At 43.0% G+C, this 23,510-nt stretch overlaps 1 protein-coding gene across 4 annotated transcripts in view; it reads left to right on the top strand.

Moving 5' to 3' along the window:
* Window positions 1-23,510, top strand: part of LOC144683562 (neuron navigator 1-like) — a 725,427-nt gene that overhangs the window by 145,537 nt on the left and 556,380 nt on the right. For 3 of the 4 annotated variants that reach the window (XM_078546698.1, XM_078546702.1, XM_078546700.1), the window contains exons 2-3: window positions 13,118-13,226; window positions 22,519-22,658. In XM_078546698.1, the coding sequence (XP_078402824.1) occupies window positions 13,216-13,226; window positions 22,519-22,658 (151 nt within the window). In that variant the 5' untranslated portion in view covers window positions 13,118-13,215. Of the gene's footprint in view, window positions 1-8,950; window positions 9,135-13,117; window positions 13,227-22,518; window positions 22,659-23,510 lie in introns of those variants that run through there. The other variant, XM_078546699.1, reaches the window with a different exon arrangement.

Consider the following 23,510-nt stretch of genomic DNA (forward strand, 5'->3'; position numbering starts at 1 on the left):
CCTGCCCCTTTACTTCCCCTCTCCTCACCATCCAAGGGCCCAAACACTCATTTCAAGTGAAGCAGCATTTCACTTGCACTTCCCCCAACTTAGTCTACTGCATTCATTGCTCCCAATGTGGTTTCCTCTACATTGGAGAGACCAAACGCAGACTGGGTGACCGCTTTGCAGAACACCTTCGGTCTGTCCGCAAGCATTACCCAGACCTCCCTGTCGCTTGCCATTTCAACACTCCACCCTGCTCTCATGCCCACATGTCCGTCCTTGGCTTGCTGCATTTTTCCAGTGAAGCTCAACGCAAACTGGAGGAACAGCACCTCATCTTCCGACTAGGCACTTTTATGCCTTCCGGACTCAATATTGAGTTCAACAATTTTAGATCATGAACTCTCTCCTCCATCCCCACCCCCTTTCTGATTTTTCCCCCTCCTTTTTGTTTTTTCCAATTAATTTATATAGATTTTTCTTTTCCCACCTATTTCCATTATTTTTAAATATATTTCCATCCATTGTTTTATCTCCACCTTTTAGCCTTTTTCGATTCCTTCACCCCACCCCACCCCACTAGGGTTATCTGTACCTTGCTCGTCCTGCTTTCTACCCTTAATTAGCACATTCCTTTAGATAATATCACCACCTTCAACACCTCTTTGTCCTTTCGTCTGTGACATCACTTGGCAATCTCCACCTATCACTGGCCCTCTATCCAGCTCCTCTTGTCCCAACACCACCCCCCCCCCCACTTAAACCAGCTTATATTTCACCCCTTTTCTATTTTTACTTAGTTCTGTTGAAGAGTCATGCGGACTCGAAACGATAACTGTGCTCCTCTCCACAGATGCTGCCAGACCTGCTGAGTTTTTCCAGGTATTTTTGTTTTTGTTTTGGATTTCCAGCATCCGCAGTTTTTTGCTTTTATTCCAATTTGTAATGTCAGTTTTCTGTTATTATCGAAGATGAATTTCACTTCCAATGACACTGGTGAATGAGTGGATTCTGTGGAATATTTCAGAATTTACTAATTTCCACTTGACGGGTGGAATTGTCCCAGATTCACACTAAGTGCGGTAAAGGGTGGGAAAAAAATGTTTTACCCGCCGGCCACAATATGGCAGCTTTTCACGTCATATTGTCCCAATCCCACCTCATTAATCATGAATTCCTGGAAACATGCCGTTTTGATGGCGGGAGGGCTGTCATTCGTCCGCCATGCTGTCACCTCGCCACTTCCTTACACCAGGCGCCATATTTAAAGTGCAGCTGCATGCGCACCTCTCAGTACTTCCAGCCCAAGACTGTTGCACAGAAGACATGGCCCCAAAAAGCAAGAAGACCGCAGCCCCCCAATTCAGTGACGCGTCCTTGGACTGCACCCCGCTCTGGGTGAAGGCCAGCAAGCTAGGTCACCAATCTGGCTTGGGAGGTGGTGGTAGAAGTGGTGGTCAGTGCGAACACCCTGCAAAAAGAGGACAGCCACTCAGTGATGAAAGAGCATCAATAATCTCATCTGTTCCACCAGGGTAAGTCACTCTTCTCATCACTCTCAACTCACACATCCACAGGGATCTTGCACCTCAAGGGAGAACACCACTAACTCTCACTCACACCGTCACATCTCTATCAGGCTTATATCCTCTCGAGCTCATGCCCTCACCCCATCCATGGCACCGCTCACCATACCAACATTCCATGCAGTGCCATGTGTCGTGATCATACACTCCATCTCTTTTTGTGCAGGAGAAGCTGGCTCAAAGCAGCAGGGAGAGGTCCCAGACTGGGGGTGGAGTGGTCCACATTGGGCTCCTCACTCACTTTGAGGAGCGTACCAGTCTGGTGAGGACATGAACTGTGCCTCTGGCAATAGTGAGGTCAGTGGCGAACATTCACGTAAGGATCCTGCACCACGTCATCCCCCTCTCAACTAAAATGTGAGTGCTCTCTCCTGCTTTTGACTGTGCTGCCATGCACTAATTATCTCTACTTTGGCTCACAGGGAGCTCTGCCAAGCGACCAACACACCCAGCCAGCCAGCCAGCCCCTCAGCTCCATCCAGATCCTCACCTCCAGCCAAGAGGACATTATTTAAAAGGGAGAGGAACAACCGAATTAGACTAGTTAGCCTAACATCATTAGTAGGGAAAATGCTAGAGTCTGTTATAAAGGATGTGATAACAGGGCACTTAGAAAATGTCAAATGGATTAGACAAAGTCAACATGGGGCAGAATTTTTCACTGAGCGGGCAGATGCATGCCCAATCTGCTTGAGTGCAAAATAGCGTGTGATGACGTTGGGCGAGCGTCCCGACATCACCGCGCACTCGCGTGATATTTTGGTTGGCGGGCGGACGCTAAACTCGGAAGCTCCCAGTAAGAGGGCAGTTAAGCCCATTAACAGCGCAATTAACAGATGTTTTGTTGCCCGTGCAACATTACAGTTGGCGGGAAGGTGAATCGGCCTTTGCATTTTTCATGAAACCTCATCCGAGGGAAGGAAATGAGGTTTCCATGATAAATTAAAATAAAAATAAATTTTTGTACTAATTTTCATTACCTACATTTTCAGGTAACTAATTTATGATGCTTGGACACTTTTTCGGTTTCTGTGACCTTTATTCTAGGTTGCTCAGGTTTTTAGCTCCCTGAGGCAGCTCTCTGCCTTCAGGGAGCTTTCTGTGAGTGCTCATCCGTACCCATGCTGACTTCAGCGCTCGCCTCCCTCCCGCCCCCACCCCGGCAGCGCTCAGCCTTTCAGCGCGAGCTTCACACTGGCTGACCGTTTAATTGGCCAGCCAGCGTGAATTCAGGGCCTAGGGGCTGATCACAGTCGGCGTTCCGTTCCCCAGCCGATCTCGGACCCACTGATCACGCCTGCCCATGGAGTTATGAAAGTGAAATCATGTTTGACAAACCTACTGGAGTTTTTTGAGAACGCAACTAGCAGAATAGATAAGGGAGAACCAGTGAATGTGGTGTATTTAGATTTTCAGAAAACTTTTGATGAAGTCCCACATAAGAGGTTAGTCTGTAAAATTAAAGCACATGGAATTGGGGTAATATATTGTCATGGATTTAGAATTGGGTAGCAGACAGGAAACTCTAGGAATAAACGGGTCTTTTTTGGAGTGGCAGGCAGTGAATAATGGCGTGCTACAGGAATCAGTGCTTGGGGCCCCAGCTATTCGCGCTATATAGCAATGATTTGGATGAGGGAGCCAAATGTAATATTTCCAACTTTACTGACAACACGAAGCTTGGTGGGAATGTGAGCGAAGAGGAGGCTGTTAAGATGTTTCAAGGTGATTTAGACAGGTTGAGCGAGTGGGCAAATAAATAGCAGATGCAGTATAATGTAGATAAGTATGAGGTTATCCACTTCGGTAGGAAAAACAATGACAGAGTATTATTCAAATGGTGATAGATTGGGAAATGTCGATATACAAATGGACCTGGGTGTCCTCCTACACCAGTAACTGAAAGCAAGCATGCCAGGTGCAGCAAGCAGTTAAGAAGGCAAATGATATGTTGGCCTTAATTGCGAAAGGACTTGAGTACAGGAGCAAGGATGTCTTACTGCAGCTATACAGGGCCTTGGTGAGACCACACCTGGAGTATTGTGTGCTGCTTTGGTCTCCTTTCCTAAGAAAGGATATATTTGCCTCTGAGGAAAGGTTCACCAGACTGATTCCTAGGATGGCAGAATTGTTGTATGAGGAGAGATTGGGCCGACTAGGCCTGTATTCACTGGAGTTTAGAAGAATGGGAGGGGATCTCATCGAAACGTATAAAATTCTGACAGGTTTGGACAGACTGGATGCAGGGATACGTTTCTTCTGGCTGGGGGGGTCTGGAACAAAGGGTCACAGTCTCAGGATACGGGGTAGGCCACATAGGACTGAGATGAGGAGGAACCTCAGGGTGTTGAACCTGTGGAATCCTCTACCACAGAGGGCTGTAGAGGCCAAGTCACTGAATATATTTAAGAAGGAAATAGATTTTTGGACTCTAAAGATGTCAAGGGGTATGGGGAGAAAGGAACATGTGTTGAGAAAGAGGATCAACCATGATCAGATGAAATGGCAGGACAGGCTCAAAGGACTGAATGACCTGTCCCTGCTCCTAGTTTCTGTTTCTGTGACACTTCCTCAATTGAAGAGCTGGAAATTATCAGCTGGGAAGACCTATCACAGCACTTGCCTACACCCTCCACCAGCGCGAGACAAGCACCTTGGTGGGACCTGGATCTAGAGCAGGCTCAGGTTCACAATCTGGTGGCCACCGCACAGACATGTGTCCACAGCAGGAGGAGGAATGTTTACCCGACCTCCCCGGCACTTGTATTACTGCTGGGTAAGAGGCAGCTGTGAGGTCAGAGTCAGATGCCTGGCCTCTGGATTTGACCTTCCAACTCATTGTGGAAAGTCAGGAGAAGGCTGGGGAACCATCAAGCAGAACTGTTGGAAGCCCTGAACAGATGGATATGTGAGTTGGGGAGTGCGTCCACCTGCTCCCTGAAGTGGTTCTCACATGTGCACGTATGGAGGTCTCCATGGGAAGAATGGGGGAAACCATGGAGACCCCAGTCCAGCAGAATGCGGAGATGTGTGCAGACCTGCACTCCATCGCAGTAGCCATGGGTGAGTTCGTGCAGTGGCAACCTGAGAGGGAATGGGGCACTTTGACAACCCTCCAGGTGCTCCTTCTCCTTGAGGAGTCAGGCCATGGGCCTTGGGCGCCCAAATGAAATAGGAGCAGCAGCTGGACACCCATGGGTTATCCACTCAGTAATCTCAGAAGCTGTCCTCTCTCTCCAAGCCCCCTTTGCCTGTGACCCCCCTCAACCTCGTCCTCTGTCACCGCAGAGGGAGCAGCAGATCTACAGGAGAACAGCTAGAGCAAGCCTAGGGCCCCCAAGGCCTCGGCTCTCCAGAGGATCCACGCCGAAGGCATCAGAAGCAACAGGACCAACCATTGCACAGGCTGTCTCCACCCCTGCTGTGGATGTCAGGGCAGCACCTAGAAGTGTTGAGTGTAGAAAAGTTAAGAAATTCTGATCATGGTTGGTTACATGGATGAACACATTTTGTCACTTTTATAACCTGGAAATATCTTCTCTTTTTATCACTGAATATTGTGTAATGGTATCTTTCAGCTTCATTGACAGGCTTTGCGAGTCCTCCCATTGCATCGCCCTCTACTAGCAGTTCAGCTGCATGCGGCCAGCCCACAAGTGATTCTGGAGGGAGAAGTGTGTGTGGGGCAGGGTCTTTCCGAGCCTCCTGCAAGCACTCTCCCGCGCATGCAGATCCTTCCTCAATCACACTCAACTCAATGTCCTGAGCATTTTCAATGCTGCCTGCTGGGGTTCCCTTCAGTTGTCTCTCTGAGCTGGCCTGCACCTCCGCCTATCATGAGTCACCTTTCACTTTCGGATTTACAGGCATGGTACGTGTATCATTCTTCTTTAGCTCCCCTGTCCGTTCCCCTCCCCTAATTGCCCATGTTCTTTTCCTCCATCACTGTCAACCCAATCTCCCCCCTCCCCCCCACCCCACCCCACCAACCCCTGGCATCAACTACCCTCACCCTCCCACCCTACTGGCTCACTCTGCTCATTTTCATTCTTACCATTCCCTCCTACCACACCCACCCTCCATAGTCAGCAACCCCACAGACTCTTCCCTTGCATGTTCACCTGTACTCTTCGTGATTCGTCCTGCCCCCTCCCCCTTGGGACTTCTTGCTCCACCCCTTCCCCTCCCTCAGGCCTCCTTCTTCCACCCCCCCTTCCCTCATTTCTCTCCCAGCCCCAACCCCCTCACGACTCCATGTTCCCTGCTCCCCCCAACCTCCTCGGAACTTCTCGTTTTTCTCCCCCATCACCGCCACCTCACCCCCTCCCCCCACCAGGATTATAAGATGCCGATGTATTACAATGAAGTTCCTGATGTTAGCTGGCAGGAAATGTGGCCCGCCATCAGCAGGCAGAGCGGATGATTGCAAATTTATTTCATGATGGTGTGAAACCAATTTTTGGCTTTCTTGCCATATTGTCCGCTCACACCTGCCATTCTATCCTATCTAACAGGCATGGGAAATTCTGCCCTATGTTGGATGGATTCATTTTTTAAAATCAATTTTACAGGTGCAATTTATTATAAGGTAAAGTTCATGCCATAAAGCCTATGAAAACATTCTAATCAATCAATATAAAAACAAAATCTGCATTTATTCCTGATACAACTGTGGTATTCATCAAAGTAAATCATATATATTTACATTAATATGCCATAAAACAATGATTTTTTGAATTGGATAACCTTAAAATAACAAAATTTATTGCATATACTTTAATAACACGACATGTACCTTTTCAAATTTTAGTGATTATAAAGGCACCGATCAATCATTAGGTAAAAACGTCATGCGTTAATTTATTGAGACATAGGTAGAAAGCTTTAAGACATCAGCAGCAAAGTTGTGTGTGTGTCTGTGTGTGCTCTGCTCAAAAGCAAAAGTGAAACTAAGACTGGATTGCATGACACCCTTCCCTTCTAGTGATGTCATACTACTATCCCTTAAATTTATATTACAACAGTACAGAGGAAGAAAATAATCAAATTTAAATAGATCTGATGATAGACATAGATCTGATAGGATTTCAGAGGAATACAATCCTAACAATGATGGCAAAAAAAAACTAATCATTGTAAGTGAAAATGGGAAAACAGTCAAATCTTTAACAATTACCAATAAACCATCAAGTTATAAACATCTATTTATTTAAGAGCCAATATTATTCCATCATTGATGGAAAGCTATGGAAATGTATGCTCAAATCCCTGATATGTTTTGTAAAATTAGCCCCAAATTACAGTGAGTCTGTATAGTCAATGTGGAGAATTTGAGAATGACAAATACTCAGCTAGTGGACCAAAACAAATTGTAAGAAATTGAGAGATTTGAAAGCACCAGTAGGGATTGTTTTGATGAAATTATATGTTTCTAATTGAGATTTTGTATTTATGCTTCACTCAGTCATGCATTGTTTACCAACACATTTCTGCTTTATTAAAGTGTCAGAAAATACGTCTCTCCCCCCCCCTCCCCCCCCCCCACCCCACCCAATTTGCTTGAAGTCTGCTTTCAATTTCTTAAACTATTTTAAAATGAAGGATTTGGATAGCAAATAGTATTTCTGGATATTGGGTCATGTTGTATTTACTAGATAATTATCCTCCAAAGATGCTACATCGTCCTGATGATGTCTATTATTTTATCACTTGCCATGACTAAACCACATGCACTATTGCTTTGTGGTGCAGTGCAGCTATGCGTTAAGCTAACCAACTCGATCTCATTGAAGAACTGTTGAAAAACCATTCAACATTATGCTTCAACAATCATTTCACATATTTCAGTGACACTGGCAGGTGTCTGCTGTATCCGTTTCCTTTGGAAGTGGAACCCCCACCAACACACTGTCTGCCGAGGTGAGATGTGTTCAACTGTCTGCAGAAGTGAGTTCCGATGGCTCAACATACATCGTACTTAGTGCAAGTTTTTTGCTTGGCTTTCCTTTATAGATTGCCTTCCTTTTTCAAACCTGTCAAACATGAAGACTCCCTTTGGAAATCCATTGGTGCAGTAGTGGTGCTAGGGGGAAAAATGACCTGCAGTTTGGCATAAAGTTTCCAGAGAACCTGACGACTTAAACAGGATTAGAAAAATATATTAATACATGGCTAAAATGACTAAGATCGTCACTAATAAATTCAATAAGTAATTCAGGGGAAATTTATTTACCCGAAATGTGGCAAGAATGAGGAATGTGCTACCACAAGTTGAGGCAAATAATATAAATTTATTTAAGAGAAGCTATATCAGCATGAAGGAGAAAGGAAGAAAAGGGTTTGATGAAGTAGGGCTTTGAAGAGGCTCATGTGGAGCATAAACGCTGACATAGTCTAGTTGAGTTGAACAATATGCTGCTTTGCTGTACACTTGACGTAGCTCAATGCAAAATGCATTTACCTTTTATAAATTTGTCCTTTACAAAATGCAAGATTTCTGACTATTTTAGCATAGACGGAATTTGATGTAATTTGCACTTAAATGATTATAGTAAATCAACTTCAGCTCACAAGAAATTAAAGATCTCGCAGCAGCCAAAGGTTGGAGAGGTGTGTATTGCATCTAGTTGAACCAGTTTATGAAATGAAGCCCCTCACACACATGGGATGTCGGTGTCACTGGCATGGCTTTGTTGCCCATCTTTAACCGCTCTTGAGAAGGTGATGGTGAGCCATCTTGACAACTAAGTGGATAGGCCACTTCAAAGGGCGTTAAGAGTCAGTGACATTGCAGTGGGTCTGGGTTCACATGGCGGCCAGAACAGGTAAAGATGGCAAATTTCCTTCCCTAAAGGGACATTAGTGAACTAGATGGGTTTTTATGACAGTCGATGGTAGCTTCAATGTCGCCATTACTGAGATCAGCTTTTGTTTCCCAATTTATTCATTGAATTTAAATTCACTAGCTGCCATGGTGGGATTTCAACCCTTGTCCCCAGAGCATTAGCTTGGGTCTCTGGATTATTAGCCCAGTGACATTACCACCATGCCACCATCTTCCCATCTCTTTTGAGAAAATGGAGACCCATTCAAACATTCCAGTAAACTTACATATTTCAGGATGGTATTACTTGCACACATCAGGTTGAGATATGAAGATTCATTCACCCACCCCAGACAGAAAATTGGATAATTTGGCTGATGTGATTCTTTACTATGAGTTCGGCAGGAAGCTTTGCAGGAAAAACTCTTATCTGGGAGGCTTCTGGTTTATTAGGCCGCTTTACTGACCAATCCCTGGTTTAAAAAAATCTGGGAGGAAGTCAAATCCCTGGCTTCCTGTCCAGATAGGAAAGAAAAGGCAGAAACACCTAATTGCCAGTTACTTCGAGGAGGTCGACCGACAATGACATAGAACAACCCAATGCTTCCTAAAGTAGAGCCAGGCAGGATCAAAAGAACTATTGAACTTCAGGAAAAATATATATTTAGCCTGCTACCAGACTGCATAGTTTGTTTTGCTATGTTTGTAATTGAGAAGATGGACTCGTGAGGTGAAATAAGGTGAGATTTATTATAAACGTTACTCTGTACATTCACATTCTGATCGTGAAATGAAGTCACAGGATAAATAAAATTGGGCCTTTTTTCATTCAAGTGTTAATCAGCCTGCCTTCTGGCTATCTGGAAAGTTGAAGAGTTTTAAACTGGTGTTTAGTTCTGTCTTAGTGTTCTTGCTTGTTTGTAATTTTGTCCACGCTATCACACAATTTTTTTTATCCTTTGATATGCTGTTTTGCCTGAATAATCTTTCTGTTCTTCCTCTACCTATTATCTTTCTTCCCACCGATAGTTGAATTTTCTTCTCTCAGATGAACACATCTAATTGTTAAAATGCTGCTTATGGTCCTCTTTAAGATTTTCTTTTAAAAGTATCACATGCATTAAATTTACTGCTTCCCTTTTTGTGTTGGGCTGATATATCTCATCCACGAGGATCTCTCTCAGGATCAAGTGCTGGAATGATTTTTCTACCTTTGAAATATTGATACCTTGAGCCTGCTGTCAATTTCTTGTCTTCAGCTTCTACGCAGTTGGATACTGTTTAAATTCATGGGAAACTTCATAAGGCCCCATGGAGTGATTTATGAATCTGCATGTCATTCTTGTACAGGAGCTATACTAACCTTTCTCTGTCTCATTTTTAATTTGAGTGAATGACCTGTCAATGTTAGCTCTAAGTGTCTGCAAATTAATATTTTTCAATGCTTCCAAAATATATGCTGTAATAAATTAACAAATATAGATGGCAAAAAGCCAATGATTACAAGCCTATTTTTACAAGGAAAAGAAGAAACAATGTCAATGAAAAATAAATTGTGCTGTTTATCTATTCAGTCTGAATAAGTTTTAATTTGTTACATTATTGATATAACCTCAGTTCAGCTCACAAATATTTAACTCCAAGGTAAACCGCAAACTATTTATAATAATCAGGGTATTTCCTTGGTGGAAGATCTGTTGGGACAATGTAACCAACATAGCCTGCTTGCTTTTGTATATTGCAATAGTTTCTCAGTAATGTTCTGGGTAGTTCATTCTATTATCATAGAATAGGTTTTCATTCCGTGTACCTGGCAGTGCTGATTAGGCTTACTGGTGTAGCAAGCTTCCACACCAATGAAACAGCTTTTCATTCAACACGGTAACTTTGGTAATTCAGTAAACAAGTCCACAATAACCAAAGATGAGGGAGGGATGAGAAGACAATTTGTTTATCTCCGCCCATGGAGAGCCAGTCTGAGGCAATGGAAGACATGGGGAGAGCTTGTTCTCCGAATGTGGGTCAGTCAGAAACGCACTCACTGGGTTGGAATTTAAGTTGCTGACATGCATAGAGCAGGGGGTTCAATAGCATGAGGGAAATCCAGAAATGAGTGTAGTGCATTTATCAATGGATTTTTAACCCAGCCACTGCATTCACATATTTCTGGGTTTCCCCACCAATTAACATTAATGGGTGTAATGATGATCTGCATGACTTGGTTTAAATATTGGAGTTGATAGGGACATGGTAAACATAAAATTTGATGGGTTCTGGAGTTGGAAGCAGAACACAAGGAAATGACAGAATGACAGGTCCCAAAATGTGTATATGAACAAACAGCAAAAAACGGTCAGTCAAGTCCCCTGTAGGGGCTCAACAGATTCCAGTAGGAGTTGCAATGGAAGTAAAGTGGGTTGGGCTCAACCCTGAGTCCAGTGATCATTTTAATTTTGCTCAAAATTATAGGAAAGTACACAAATACAGCATAAAAAAGGGCATAATATACAAACTTATGAAAATGATGGGCAGGAAAAGATCAGTTCATCCATCCAGCCTGTGCCACGTACATGATGTTTTTCATGACTATACACTTCCCACCCCTCCAGCCACAAAATCCAAATCATTGTGTTTGACCTTTTAAGTTAGATCTTCTCTGTTCTGTGGCTATGGTCATGCTATTGGTTTTCCTCAGAGAGAGACTCTTGAAATCTCTTAACATAATCTTTTAAATGAATCATTTTTATTCTTATTTCCTTGTTCAGCATCCTGCTTAAGGTTTTCTGGAGCTCTTCCCTAGCTGCATAGTTTGCTGGTCTAAGATCTTGTGCAATCACATTTTTTTGAATTGATGTTAATTACTCTGAATCATCACTGAAAGTCAAGTATTCACCGACTTTTAAGACTATTAACCCGTTCTAATGTAACATGTTCTACTTAAGTAGTTACTGGTTATCTGTTGTAATATTTCCCAGCATCACAGCAGTGACCACACTTCAGAAGGCTTCCAATAGCTTTGAAGCACATTCTCAATGATGCTGACCACAGCTCAGTTTTTAAATGGTGTCGATCGCACCAGAGCAATGGAATAGTTTCCTCTTTCCCCAGTACCCCATCAAACAAAACCCCTGTCTCCCACACCATTCTTTTGAGCATGAGCTCTCTGATCTCTTTGTCCCAAAGCCAAATTGCGTGTGGATCGGAAACTAATCCAAAGATTATTGCCTTTGAGGCTCTGCTTATTAATTTGGCCCCTAGCTCCTCAAACTTCTTTGCAAAAACCTCATTCCTAGTTTGGCCTGTGTCATTGTATCGTTGGTCCCTAATTTAACCGCAGCCACTGAATCCTCCTCTTTGCGTTCCAAATTCGTCCCCAGCCCTGAGGGGATGTCCTTAACCTCGCCACTGGGCAGGCAACACAATTTTTGGAACTTGCAGTTCTGGCTACAGAGAACGGTATACTAATATTTGGCTGATTAGCTGATCAGGGAAAATTGTCTGCCAACAGCTCAATTCCATTCCAGCCTGTCTTAAACGGACCAAAAGCCATTCTGCCAAAAATGAACCAAAAGTAGAAAATAACTTTTAATTTTCATTCTTCTCTCGGTGATGGTGTTTGCATCTTGTGAGTCTAAATAGCAGGTGTTTAGCACATATATGTAATGAGGTATCATGACTGAATCAGTGCTACATTCACTGTGTCCATGTTTACTTTCCATAATGATCACTGTATAACTATCAAGAACGGGGAGTCTGGATAATTTTTTTTATTTTCCCTGGTCCAGGGAAGCTGAGATACTGGAACTATTAATTGCCTGAGATCCATAAATTCAACACAGACCAGGAATCAAAACCAGAGCTTTCCAATTTGTATAACTCAGTTGTACACCATTGGTGTTTTTACCCAGAGATTCTATTTTATAATTTTCACATCAGCTGTCTGCCATTCCAATGCAAACAATGAAATATTGTAAACTGGATTGCTTAGAAAATAATGGCATTTTATGATTGAAGGATTACCATCAGGTTCTAAAGCTTATTGATCCTTTTGGCATTTTAGTATCTGGATTATTCCTTTCTTGGAAAAAAAAGTATAACTGACTTAGCGGCCGGGCCTTTGTTCAGTGATGTGAGCGGACAAATTGGCATGATAAATGCTGGCCCAGCCAGTGAAGCCCACATCCCATTAATGAATTTAAAAAAAAGTGGAGCAGCTTCAAGGGGCTGAATGGCCTATACCTAATTCTGGTGCTCTTGCGTTATGTCTGCTGATGCTTCAATCTGAGCTTTTTTTGTCAGTTTTTGTCAGTGATGGTTTGCCATTGCCTTCCACTCTTCAGTTGCAGTGTCAGAAGGCAGGCCCACTGTCTACCTCAGCCAGAATGGAAATTGAACCCATGCTGTTGGTGTTATTCTGAATGACCTGCTAGCCATCTAAGCTAACCACACTTTTTTCACATATGCTACAGGTCTCTTAGACTGCATTACCAAAGTGTCACCAAAATATGGAAAAGTAATATTAGCTGTTGTAAGCAAATGTTTATCATATGTCAAATTATTTTACTCTGTCGGTTACTTTATAGGCCTTGTAAGAAATATTCTTATGTTTTGTCTCTCCCAGCTATTCTGTATGGCAAAATTCCACTGGACTCTTAAGAATTTTGGATTGAATTGAATTTAGAAGTGCAAGCATAATTTATGTCATTTTCTCTTTTTTCTTTAGAAATAGGCAACTGGACATTAATGGCTATTATTAACACAACATCCCATCATCTGGCACAAGATTCAGACTGACATTTCCCCCTCAAGGAATACTTAAACATGCAGTCCAGGTTGGTGCCTCTATGATATTCATGGCATCGCTACAATGTGAAAGTCTCAGGTTAATAAATTATTGTACTTGAATAAATGACAGGATGTTCTTAAGATTCTAGGTGCCAAAACAAACCACTGAGATCATCAAGTTTTATATGGTGCTATTGAATGTTTCAAGCTTAGTATTTCTTCAAAAAAAGTGTAGCTTTAAAAAGTATGTGGTAGAGTTGAATGATTCAACTGTCAGTGCTGAATTTTAATGTATTGACTACATGGAGAAAGATTGATAGCTGTCAGAATTACAATGAAGAAATAATTAGATTCAGATTCTATTATATTCTGTAGGATTAAATGGTTTATGTGCAAGATCAAATCACCTCTTTAAACTCATTTCTTCTAAAGGTGTTTTTGCTGTTTTAATTTCAAAATATTTTATATGGTTTAGGTTAATGCCAATTTCCTCTGCTTGCTTTTTTAAACAAAACTGTATAAATGATTAAAAAGGCATCGACATGGATAAAAAGCAGTAACGGGGAGGCGGTGGTGTAGTGGTATTGTCACTAGATTGGTAATCCAGAAACCCAGGGTAATGCTTTGGGAACCTGGGTTTGAATCCCACTATAGCAGATGGTGAATTTAGAAGTCTAATGATGACAATGAAATCATTGTTGATTGTTGTAAAAACCCATCTGGTTCACTAATGTCCTTTAGGGAAGGAAATCTGCTGGCCTGCATGTGACTCTTGTGTGACAGTAATATGATTGACTGTGAAATGGCCTAGCAAGCCACTCAGTTATAACAAACTGGACAGACCACCCGGCATCAACCTAGGCAGTGACAATGGTAAACCCAACCCCTGTTGTTATCAAGTCCTCCTTACTAACATTTAGGTGCTTGTGCCAATATTGGGAGAGATTTGTCTCAGACTAGTCAAGCAACAGCCTGACATGGTCATACTCAGGAATCATAGCCTTACAGATCATGTCCTAGACACCACCATCACCATCCCTGGGTATGTCTTTTCCCACTGGCAGGACAGGCCCAGCAGAGCGGTATAAAGTGAGGAGGGAGGTGCCCTGAGAGTCCTCAACATTGACTCCGGTTCATGAAATCTCATGGCATCAGGTCAAACATGGGCAAGGAAACCTCCTGCTGGTTACCACGTACCACCCTCTCTCAGCTGATGAACCAGTGCTCCTCCATGTTGAACACCATTTGGAGGAAGTACTGAGGGTGCCAAGGGCACAGAATGTACTTTGGGTACATGGGCAGCAAGGGCACTCCAATGTCTATCACCAAGAATGGCTCAGTAGCATCAACACAGACCAAGCTGGCTGAGTCCTAAAGGACATAGCTGCTAGACTGGGTCTGCGACAGGTGGTGAGGGAACCAACAACATCCTCACCAAGCTCTTCACCAAAGTCCCACATTCACACTGGGGATACCCTCCATTGTGTTGTGTGGCACTACCACTGTGCTAAATGGGATAGATTTCGAACAGATCTAGCAACTCAAGACTGGACATCCATGAGGCACTGTGGGCCATCAGCAGCAGAATTGTACTGAACCACAATCTGTAACCTCATGGCCCAGCATATCCTTGACTCGACCATTCCCACCAAGCCAGATGATCAACCCTGGTTCAGTGAAGAGTGCAGGAGGGCATGCCAAGAGCAGCACCAGGCATACCTAAAAATAAGGTGTCAACCTGGTGAAGTTATAACACAGGACTACTTGCATGCCAAACAGCATAAGCAGCAAGTCATAGACAAAGCTAAGTGATCCCACAACCAATAGATCAGAGCTAAGCTCTGCAGTCCTGCCATATCTGGTCATGAATGGTGGTGGACAGTTTAAAAAACTCACCTGGAAGAGGAGGCTCCATAAATATCCCCATCCTCAATGATGGGGGAGCTTAGCACATCAGTGCAAAAGATAAGGCTGAAGCATTCGCAACCATCTTCAGCACAAATCCATCTCAGTCTCCTCCAGAGGTCCCCTACCTCTCGGATGCCAGTCTTCAGCCAATCTGATTAACTCTACGGGATATCAAGAATTGGCTGATGGCATGGGATACTGTGAAGGCTATGGGCCCTGACAATATTCCAGCAATAGTACTGAAGACTTGTACTCCGGAACTTGCCGCGCCCCTAGCTAAGCTGTTCCAGTAAAGCTACAACACTGGCTTCTACCCAGCAATGTGGAAAATTGTTCAGGTATCTCCTGTACACACAAAGCAGTACAATTCCAACCCGGCCAATTATTGCCCTGTCAGTCTACTCTCATCAATAAAGTGATGTAAGGGGTCATCAACAGTGCTATCAAGCGGCACTTGCTAAGCAATAACCTCACAGACGTTCAGTTCGGGTTCTGCCAGGGTCATTCAGCTTCTGACCTCATTACACTCTTGGTTCAAACATGGACAAAAGAGCTGAACTCCCTGAGGTGAAGTGAGAGTGACTGCCCTTGACCTCAAGGCAGCATTTGACAGAGTGTGGCATCTAGCAAAACTGAGCCAATGAGGATCAAGTGGAAAACTGTGCTAGGTATGACTCCAACCAGCAGACAAAGGAAGGTGGTGGTGGCTGTTGGATGTCAATTATCTCAGCTCGAGGGCATCACTACAGGAGTTCCTTGGGGTAGTGTCCTAGTCTCAAACATCTTCGGCTGCTTAATGACCTTCCTTCCATCATAAGGTCAGAAGTGGGGATGTTCGCTGATGATTGCACAATGTTCAGTACCATTGGTGTCTCCTCAGATACTGAAGCAGTCCATGTCCAAATGCAGCAAGACCTGGACAATATCCAGTCTAGGGCTGACAAGTGGCAAGTAACATTCGTGCCACACAAGTGCCAGGCATTGATCATCTCCAACAAGAGAGAATCTAACCATCACCCCATGACATTCAATGGCATTACCATCACTGAATCCCCCATTATGAACATTCTGGGGGTTACCATTGACCAGAAACTGAACTGGACTAGCCATATAAATACAGTGGCTACATGAGCAGGACAGAGGCTAGGAATCCTGCAGCGAGTAACTCACCTCCTGACTTCCCAAAGCCTGTCCACCATCTACAAGGCACAAGCCAGGAGTGTGATGGAATCACACTGGATGAATGCAGCTCCAACAACATTAGAGAAGCTTGACACCATCCAGGGCAATGCAGCCCGTTTGATTGGCATCCCATCCATGAACATTCACTCCCTCCACCACTGAAGAACAGTGGCAGCAGTGTGTACCATCTACAAAATGCACTGCAGAAACTCACCAAGGCTCCTTCGACAGCACCTTCCAAACCCACAATGGTTACCATCTTGAAGGACAAGGGCAGCAGGTACCTGAGAACAACACCACCTGGATGTTCCCCTCCAAGCCACTCACCAGCCTGACTTGGAAATACATCATGGTTCCTTCACTGTCGCTGTGTCAAAATCCTGGAACTCCCTCCCTAACAGCACTGTGGGTGTACCTACACCACGTGGGCTGCAGTAGTTGAAGAAGGCAGCTCACCACCACCTTCTCAACGGCAATTAGGGATGGGCAATAAGTGCTGGCCCAGCCAGTGATGCCCACATCTCATAAATGAATTTTTAAAAACAGACTACTTGGGGGTGAAATTCATGTGTAATAGAGCAAAATTGGCAACAATGGATTGGCAGCCTGATTTACATTTCATAAAGGTGGAGGGGTGCATGTTTATGGATCAAAGGTGTCTGATCTTGACAAGTTATTTATATAACAGAATTCGCATGACTGGGTATTTATTGTTTAAAATTAGTCTAAATACTGTCCAGTTCAATAACAATGCAATAGATATTTGATTTAGTCCTATATCTTTGGTGAGCCATGAATTGTAAAACATGAAATACAGCTTATCTGCAGAAAATGTACAAAATAATTAATTGCAATGATAAAATACAATGTTTGTACTAATTGTATAAAACATTAAGTACCGTTTTGCAAGAGCTGTTCTATCAATATCCACATGTTCTTAGATCATAGGATAGCAGGGTCATTTGAGACCTCGGGGTGCTCATCCCTGCCCTTTTCGTGATTCACCCCATGCTTAGGGTTATGAGCCATGATCAAAAGCGCAACCAGTGAATTTTCGGTGGTGATGGCGGAAGAGTTAGAACCTCGAGAGACAATGGCTGTTTACAGGTGGAGGGTCATTCGGGAAGAGGACTCGCACCCTTTACTTTGTACCGCTTCATTGCCCCATCATTATTTGAGGGAGAAGGGAGACTAGACAATTAGCTCAAGGGGAACAAGGTGGGTTTCGAGTCGAGACTGGTGACCCCATTTGGGAATGCACGACCAGGCACAGATTGCCAATATAGTAAGGCTCATATCACCACCAGAATTATCCTGGAACTCACTCAAGTAGTGACTCACTGACTCAGGTAGTGGTTCAGTTGCTTGGTGGGTAGGTTGGCGGGAGGAGGTGTTGTTGTGGAGGTGGGGGGGGTGCGGTGATCATGTAGGGCGTTCTATAGACTTTTGAATAGCTCCAAGCTGGTTGGCATCTGATGCATCTTACACAGTTTTTCCATTAATAGAGAAATTAAATGCAAAAGGTGGATGAGGAGGCCCTAATCAAATTGCTACTAGAGAATGACAGTGAGGAAGCGGAAAAAATGTTTCAACACCCAGGAAGACACAAGTGTTGATCACTGACGTGTGTTCTCCCAAGTGGCCGACCTGGCACCAGCACAAACTGTCCTGTTCTATTTTTTCACAATATAGCACACCACCACACCATAGCTGCCATTGTACCAATATACAGAGAGGTCCATCTTCTCACTCTCACCTCTTACAGCAGCAGCGGAAAATCAGCATGTTAAAATGGTACTGTCTTACCACACTGCCTTGCTTCTGTCTTGTTTATAATGTACAGCCTTTAATGGCTGGTAGCCCTGTTACAATTATGAGGATTACAAGATTGTTGCGTTTTCCAACTGGGATTTTAAGGTAAACAGAGGATCATGTGACCCGTTCTGAAGTTTGCTTGACAACAGACCTGGGATGGTTAAAGATCAAAGGGAGTCCCAGATTGTGTTACTGAGGTGATGGTGTTAGGTGTTCATGGTTGGGGAAAATGCCAGCTGTAGACTGAGTCTCCCAATGTTCCAGAAAAGTGTTGAAGGTAGTGGGTTGTAAACAGTCGTGTTGTAAACTCTTCATTTGCTTCTAAGACAAAAGAGAATTGGGGTCAAAAATAACTAACCAGCATTTCCATCTGACTGCAAGGCACAAGTCTTTCACATTACCATGGGGAAGAGGGCAGCGGAAGTTATTTTTGAGATCAGGTACAGGCTTCCCTACAGATCAATGAATATGGCAAGCAGCAGATTTGTGTGGTCAGCAGAGAGAAGAGGCTGCTTGGCTTTGCAAACTACCATAGCGAGATACGGCAGGGAGATGGTCTCTCGTCGAAGAGACACATCCTGCAGCCTTCCATGGATTCCTGGACATTCATCCTATCATGGCCAGAGGGAAAGAATCATCAAAACAGGCTTCACAGCTGGTGGTAGATTTAGGAAACTCTGAAAGTTAAGGGAAGTACTTGGGGAGCGGTCACTGGAAGTTACTACTTCGTGAAACGGGGAAATTCTGACCCATTTGAAACTGGGAGCAACTGTGGACTGCTCAAAGGACTGTGATTCAGTGTAGAGTACAATGTGTGATAAGTATAAAAGGGGAACAGTCCTTTCTGTAGTTGCTAAGTATAAGTAGCTCGCAAAACAAAAATAGGGCTTAGTCAGTAGTGATTTTTGTTTAGTCATTTGTTACAGTAAAAGCTTTTTAAAAAAATGTGAAATCTTGTGTCATTCTTTCAGCTATTAACTTGAAGTTTGAATTTTTTGTTTTGAGTTATCGGTCTCCATGGGGATTGCAACGACCCTTTAACAACTACTGGCACTAGTAAACCTCATTCATGGGTCTTCCCAGTTCATCATGCAGTTTGTGTTGAGTGCCCCTGCTTACTGTATGTGTTAACAACAAAATGTTATCTCCGTGCAACACAGGTGTGCACGGTGCCAAAAAGCAATTGTCCTTGTCCCCCTAATTTCCATAGTTGTACAGCCACATTAGAATACTACTAAATTCTTATTCGTCATCCCCGTAGCGCTGATGGTGCCAAATAATTTCACTGTTGTTGGTTCTGCACCAGCCTGGCTATTTCAGTCATCTGTATCCATTTCAGTGACAAGTCAGTCTTGACATTGTCTATCCAGCCCTTTCTTGGTGGCCTTCGGCTACTTGTTACATGCACCTCTGTATGCAGGACCATAAAAGGTATTTTATCAGCTTCCATTCATGAAACAACATCACAAAATTAATATGGCTAAATCACAAAGAATTTAGTTATCAGTGTACTGCACAACACCCTTCAATATCAAGCCTGATTCCCTTTTCCTACATTACAACAGGTTCTGAAGCGCTGTGGAAAGTCCTGAGGCCAGGAATGGCACTCTATAAATGCAAATCTTTTTTTCAACAAATGGAACGCCTGTCCTTTGTCAATGGATAACTTGCAACTCCTGAATCTATCAACATGTTTGATCAACATATTAATTTGATACCGTAAAAAATAAAAGTTGGTAAAATGGGATTTCATTGTGAATTAAGAGTTTTATATAAAACTCCATGCATTGTGTTTGCATTTCAGCACATATCTGGTATATGAAGACCATATCATCAGATTTGGCATCTGGCCAGTGGAAGCATACATCAGTGGACCTCAATGAGATCAGTGTATCTGTCACTCATGGGGCCTGGATTTATGACCCTCCCCACCTCCCAACTCCTAAGGGCCTCATCCTGCTGCTACTGGGATGGGAAAGGCTCATGCCCAGTTTTCAGTCTGGCAGCTTTCACTCCGCAGGCCGGTAGCAGGAAAGGAAGGGAGATGCCTTATAACAGGCTCTCTGGGCCCATCGAAGCCCCCCCCCCCCCCCCCGCCCCAGATCTTTGTTCCCCCTTTGCCCCATTCCAGCACCCAATTTCCCCTCCCCACTTTATCCCCCCACCCCCCAGTGCCATTGTGGCCTTCTAGCCTGGCCCTGGCAAAAGCCCCCACCCCACTTACCTCAAATTCCAGCTCCATGGCTCCTCAGTATTTGGGACTGGATGTAGGCCTAGCAGTGGCCACTGCTCCCAATATCACTGCTGGGACCATAGAAGCTACCAGCCATTTAATTGGCTGACAGGTCTCTAAAGCGGGACTTCCTGGCCAGATGGGGGTGGAAGTTCCACCTTAATCCACATAAAAAAGCAAGTGGGGCAACCCGTAGGTCACAAATCGTGGAGGAGGTGGTGGACCCCAGTGCCCCATTAAATCCAGCCCATGGTTATCTGTAAACTGGCAGCTTCACTAGACAATTGTGATGTGGAATGTATACCTCAATCCCTAACCATCATTCAGAGCAAAATAAAAGCAAAATATTGCAGATGCTGGAAATCTGAAATCGAATCAGGAAAAGCTGGAAAACCTCAGCAAGTTTGGAAGCATCAGTGGAGAGAGAAACAGAGTTAATGTTTTGAGTCTAATATGACTCTTCTTTGGTTCATCCTTAAGAGCATTCCTGAAAAATGCTACTGCTATATTTTCACCCTGTTGGCTTGAGGTCTGAACCAATGATGGTGAATATTGCTCAATGGCATTTGCTGAATTGGTGCAAAGTTGACACATTCTGCAACTGCTTCCATCCAAGCTTGTGTTCTCCTTGCACAATGAACATGAGGCTTATTCAGCTGTTATTGTTCATACAGTAATCTGCCTGTTGAGTAGCTCCATTAAGTCGGAATCCTGGTTGCACTTAATTTCTGTTCACTACAAACCAGCCCTTAGACATGCACCAACTCTGCCCCTTCCCAATCATGATCAGTGACTGACTCTCTTTGCCCTCCAGAGGTTCAGTATTGCATTCCAAATGTGTAGCACAAGGGTGTTTCTGCTTGATGGCATGTGAGTGATACAGTATGTGCGGTTAGACTTTTGCTGTAGATTTTGTAAATCACCTTGCCTGATATAGTAAAAACAGTTAGGCATTTTAAAGCATTTAGCTCTTGAAGTCACAGCTTATTCGAGAGGCAGAAACATTGTTTTTAATGTAACTGGGCCAGCTTTGGTCTAGTATTCCTGAATTTTGGGTCCAAACAGGATTGACCAGACTGTGCAGCGAGGCAGCAAGCAATCCCCAGTACTGAATCTCAGCACTATTCTCTTTTCCAGTTGGGCCTTTGGCTGGAATTTGTTGTCTGAAACAGGTAGTAACTTCATAAGAAATAAAGGAAAAAAGCACAAAAGAGGCAAAAAAAGAGAGATACCTGCATTTCACAACCTCAGGGCACATTGAAGTACTTTTGAAATGTCAGGAAAATGAACAGCTGATTTGCACACTGTTAGGTGCCACTGCTATATGTGTGAACAGGTAAGGGGAATAGGTGTAGCTCCATTTTGTGACCAGTGGTTATGTTGCATTTTAAGTCCACTGCATGTTTCAGAAGCCTGGCAGGAAAGTGGCATGAAGTGGAGGAGGGAGGAACTTTAAAAGGCACGAGGACATTTGAAAGTATGTGTTTTAAGGGCTTTTCTGGGCTCTTCCTTTGTTTTGTTTATTTTTATGCTGTAAATAAAATATTTGAACCTGGGGTTTCAATAATTAGAAATGAAGCTGTAATAATGTTAGCTGTAATTTTTATTTTGATTGGCTAATCATTATTTATACAAAATATGCTTTACTCTAAGGTAATTGTCGATTTAATCTTTACAAAACTTCTGAAGGAGCCAGAAGAGAAAATTGCTTGTTTTGAGTACCAATCTCGGCCCTTGTGTCATTATTTCTGTTGATTTGTTCAGGCTACTGTCCAACCATAGGATTAAGACACTGGAGTTAGCAATGTGTATGCTTTATTTGTGATTCAGTAATGGATGGCGTGTGGTTAATATTAAAGTTGGGTTGGGTATTTGTCAAACCCCACCAGACACATACCCACCTTATTAAGCTGGCAGCTGAACTAATGGTCATGACTGCAACTTTTAATCTAAAATAAAACAGCAGTTCCATAATGCTGTAGACATATCATCTTTCTTTCTGAAGAGTGGTGAGGTAATTTCTTTACTTTAGTCTCAGTATGCGGATCAGCATAATTGAACTCTTTTTCCCTCCCTTCTGATTCCAGTGCAGTTTCCATTTGTGGTTAAACCCAGATAGTCTCATTGCTCTTGTGCAAGGCATTATTCTCTCATGAATCTGCTTCATATTTACAGTCAAGACACTATGTTTTTTCCTTCAGGATTCCTGGCCCCACTGCAAGGGCAACAGCAGCAACCAGCAGTAATACAATGTCTCTCTCAACTCTGAACGGACAAAGTCAAACTATTAGCAGTTTGAAAAAGCACAACAACCTGGCGTGCAAATCTGGAAGCCAGAAAGGTAAGGATTAAATATGTACTGATGCATTTAAAAGTCAGTTAAATTGGAATGGTGGCAAAATAAATTTCAAGTACTTATGATCAAAGTTTTGGAAATATTATTTAAGCACTAAGTTGATAGGAGTAAGGCTCCTCAATTTGATAAAAGGATTACGTGTAGGAATAGAAATTTGTTTTTTGAATAGGGAGCACATGTGTACTCATACACATGCTGAATTCTAGTTACTTGTCTTCAATTACCTATCAAACCTCTAGTGATTGAGAACAGATGACAAGATACCCAGTTTTTTTTATAATAAAATTGTGGTTTAAAGTTTGAAAAACGTGGTTTAAAGTTTGAAAAACTTCCACACTGGCTGCAGTTGTGCTATAGACAGCACTTGGAAAATGTGCACTTTCCCAAGTGGTATCAATCACTCTTATGTGTCAGATCAATAGTTCAACTGTGGGTCACAAAGACCCGAACAGCCTTATTGTTCAGTGTATTTTATTCATTATGTACAATGCATCCATATGAATGTCCAGCTTTAAGTAGTAGTGGGTGATACACCATACGTATATTTGATTTTTTTAATGTTACAGCCAAACTGTTTTACATTAAAATGCCAAGTTAAATTGAATAGGGCATTTAAATTAACACTCTGACGTTAGTATGATGCAAAAGTTCTAATCTAGTTCTTGATTAAATCCATTTGTAGATAAAATTGATTTGAATCAGATGTGTAAAATTGTAGCCTTCAGCCCCGAGAGTAAACATGGTTCATGAGTTGGGTTTTGATTTTCTTTCATAAGGCAGAGAAGAGCATAAATCCTTGATCTGTAATAAATGTATTTTCCCAATGTAAAGGTGGAA

The sequence above is a fragment of the Cetorhinus maximus genome, chromosome 8, assembly GCF_964194155.1.
Source record: "Cetorhinus maximus chromosome 8, sCetMax3.hap1.1, whole genome shotgun sequence".
Classification (NCBI taxonomy): Eukaryota; Metazoa; Chordata; class Chondrichthyes; order Lamniformes; family Cetorhinidae; genus Cetorhinus; species Cetorhinus maximus.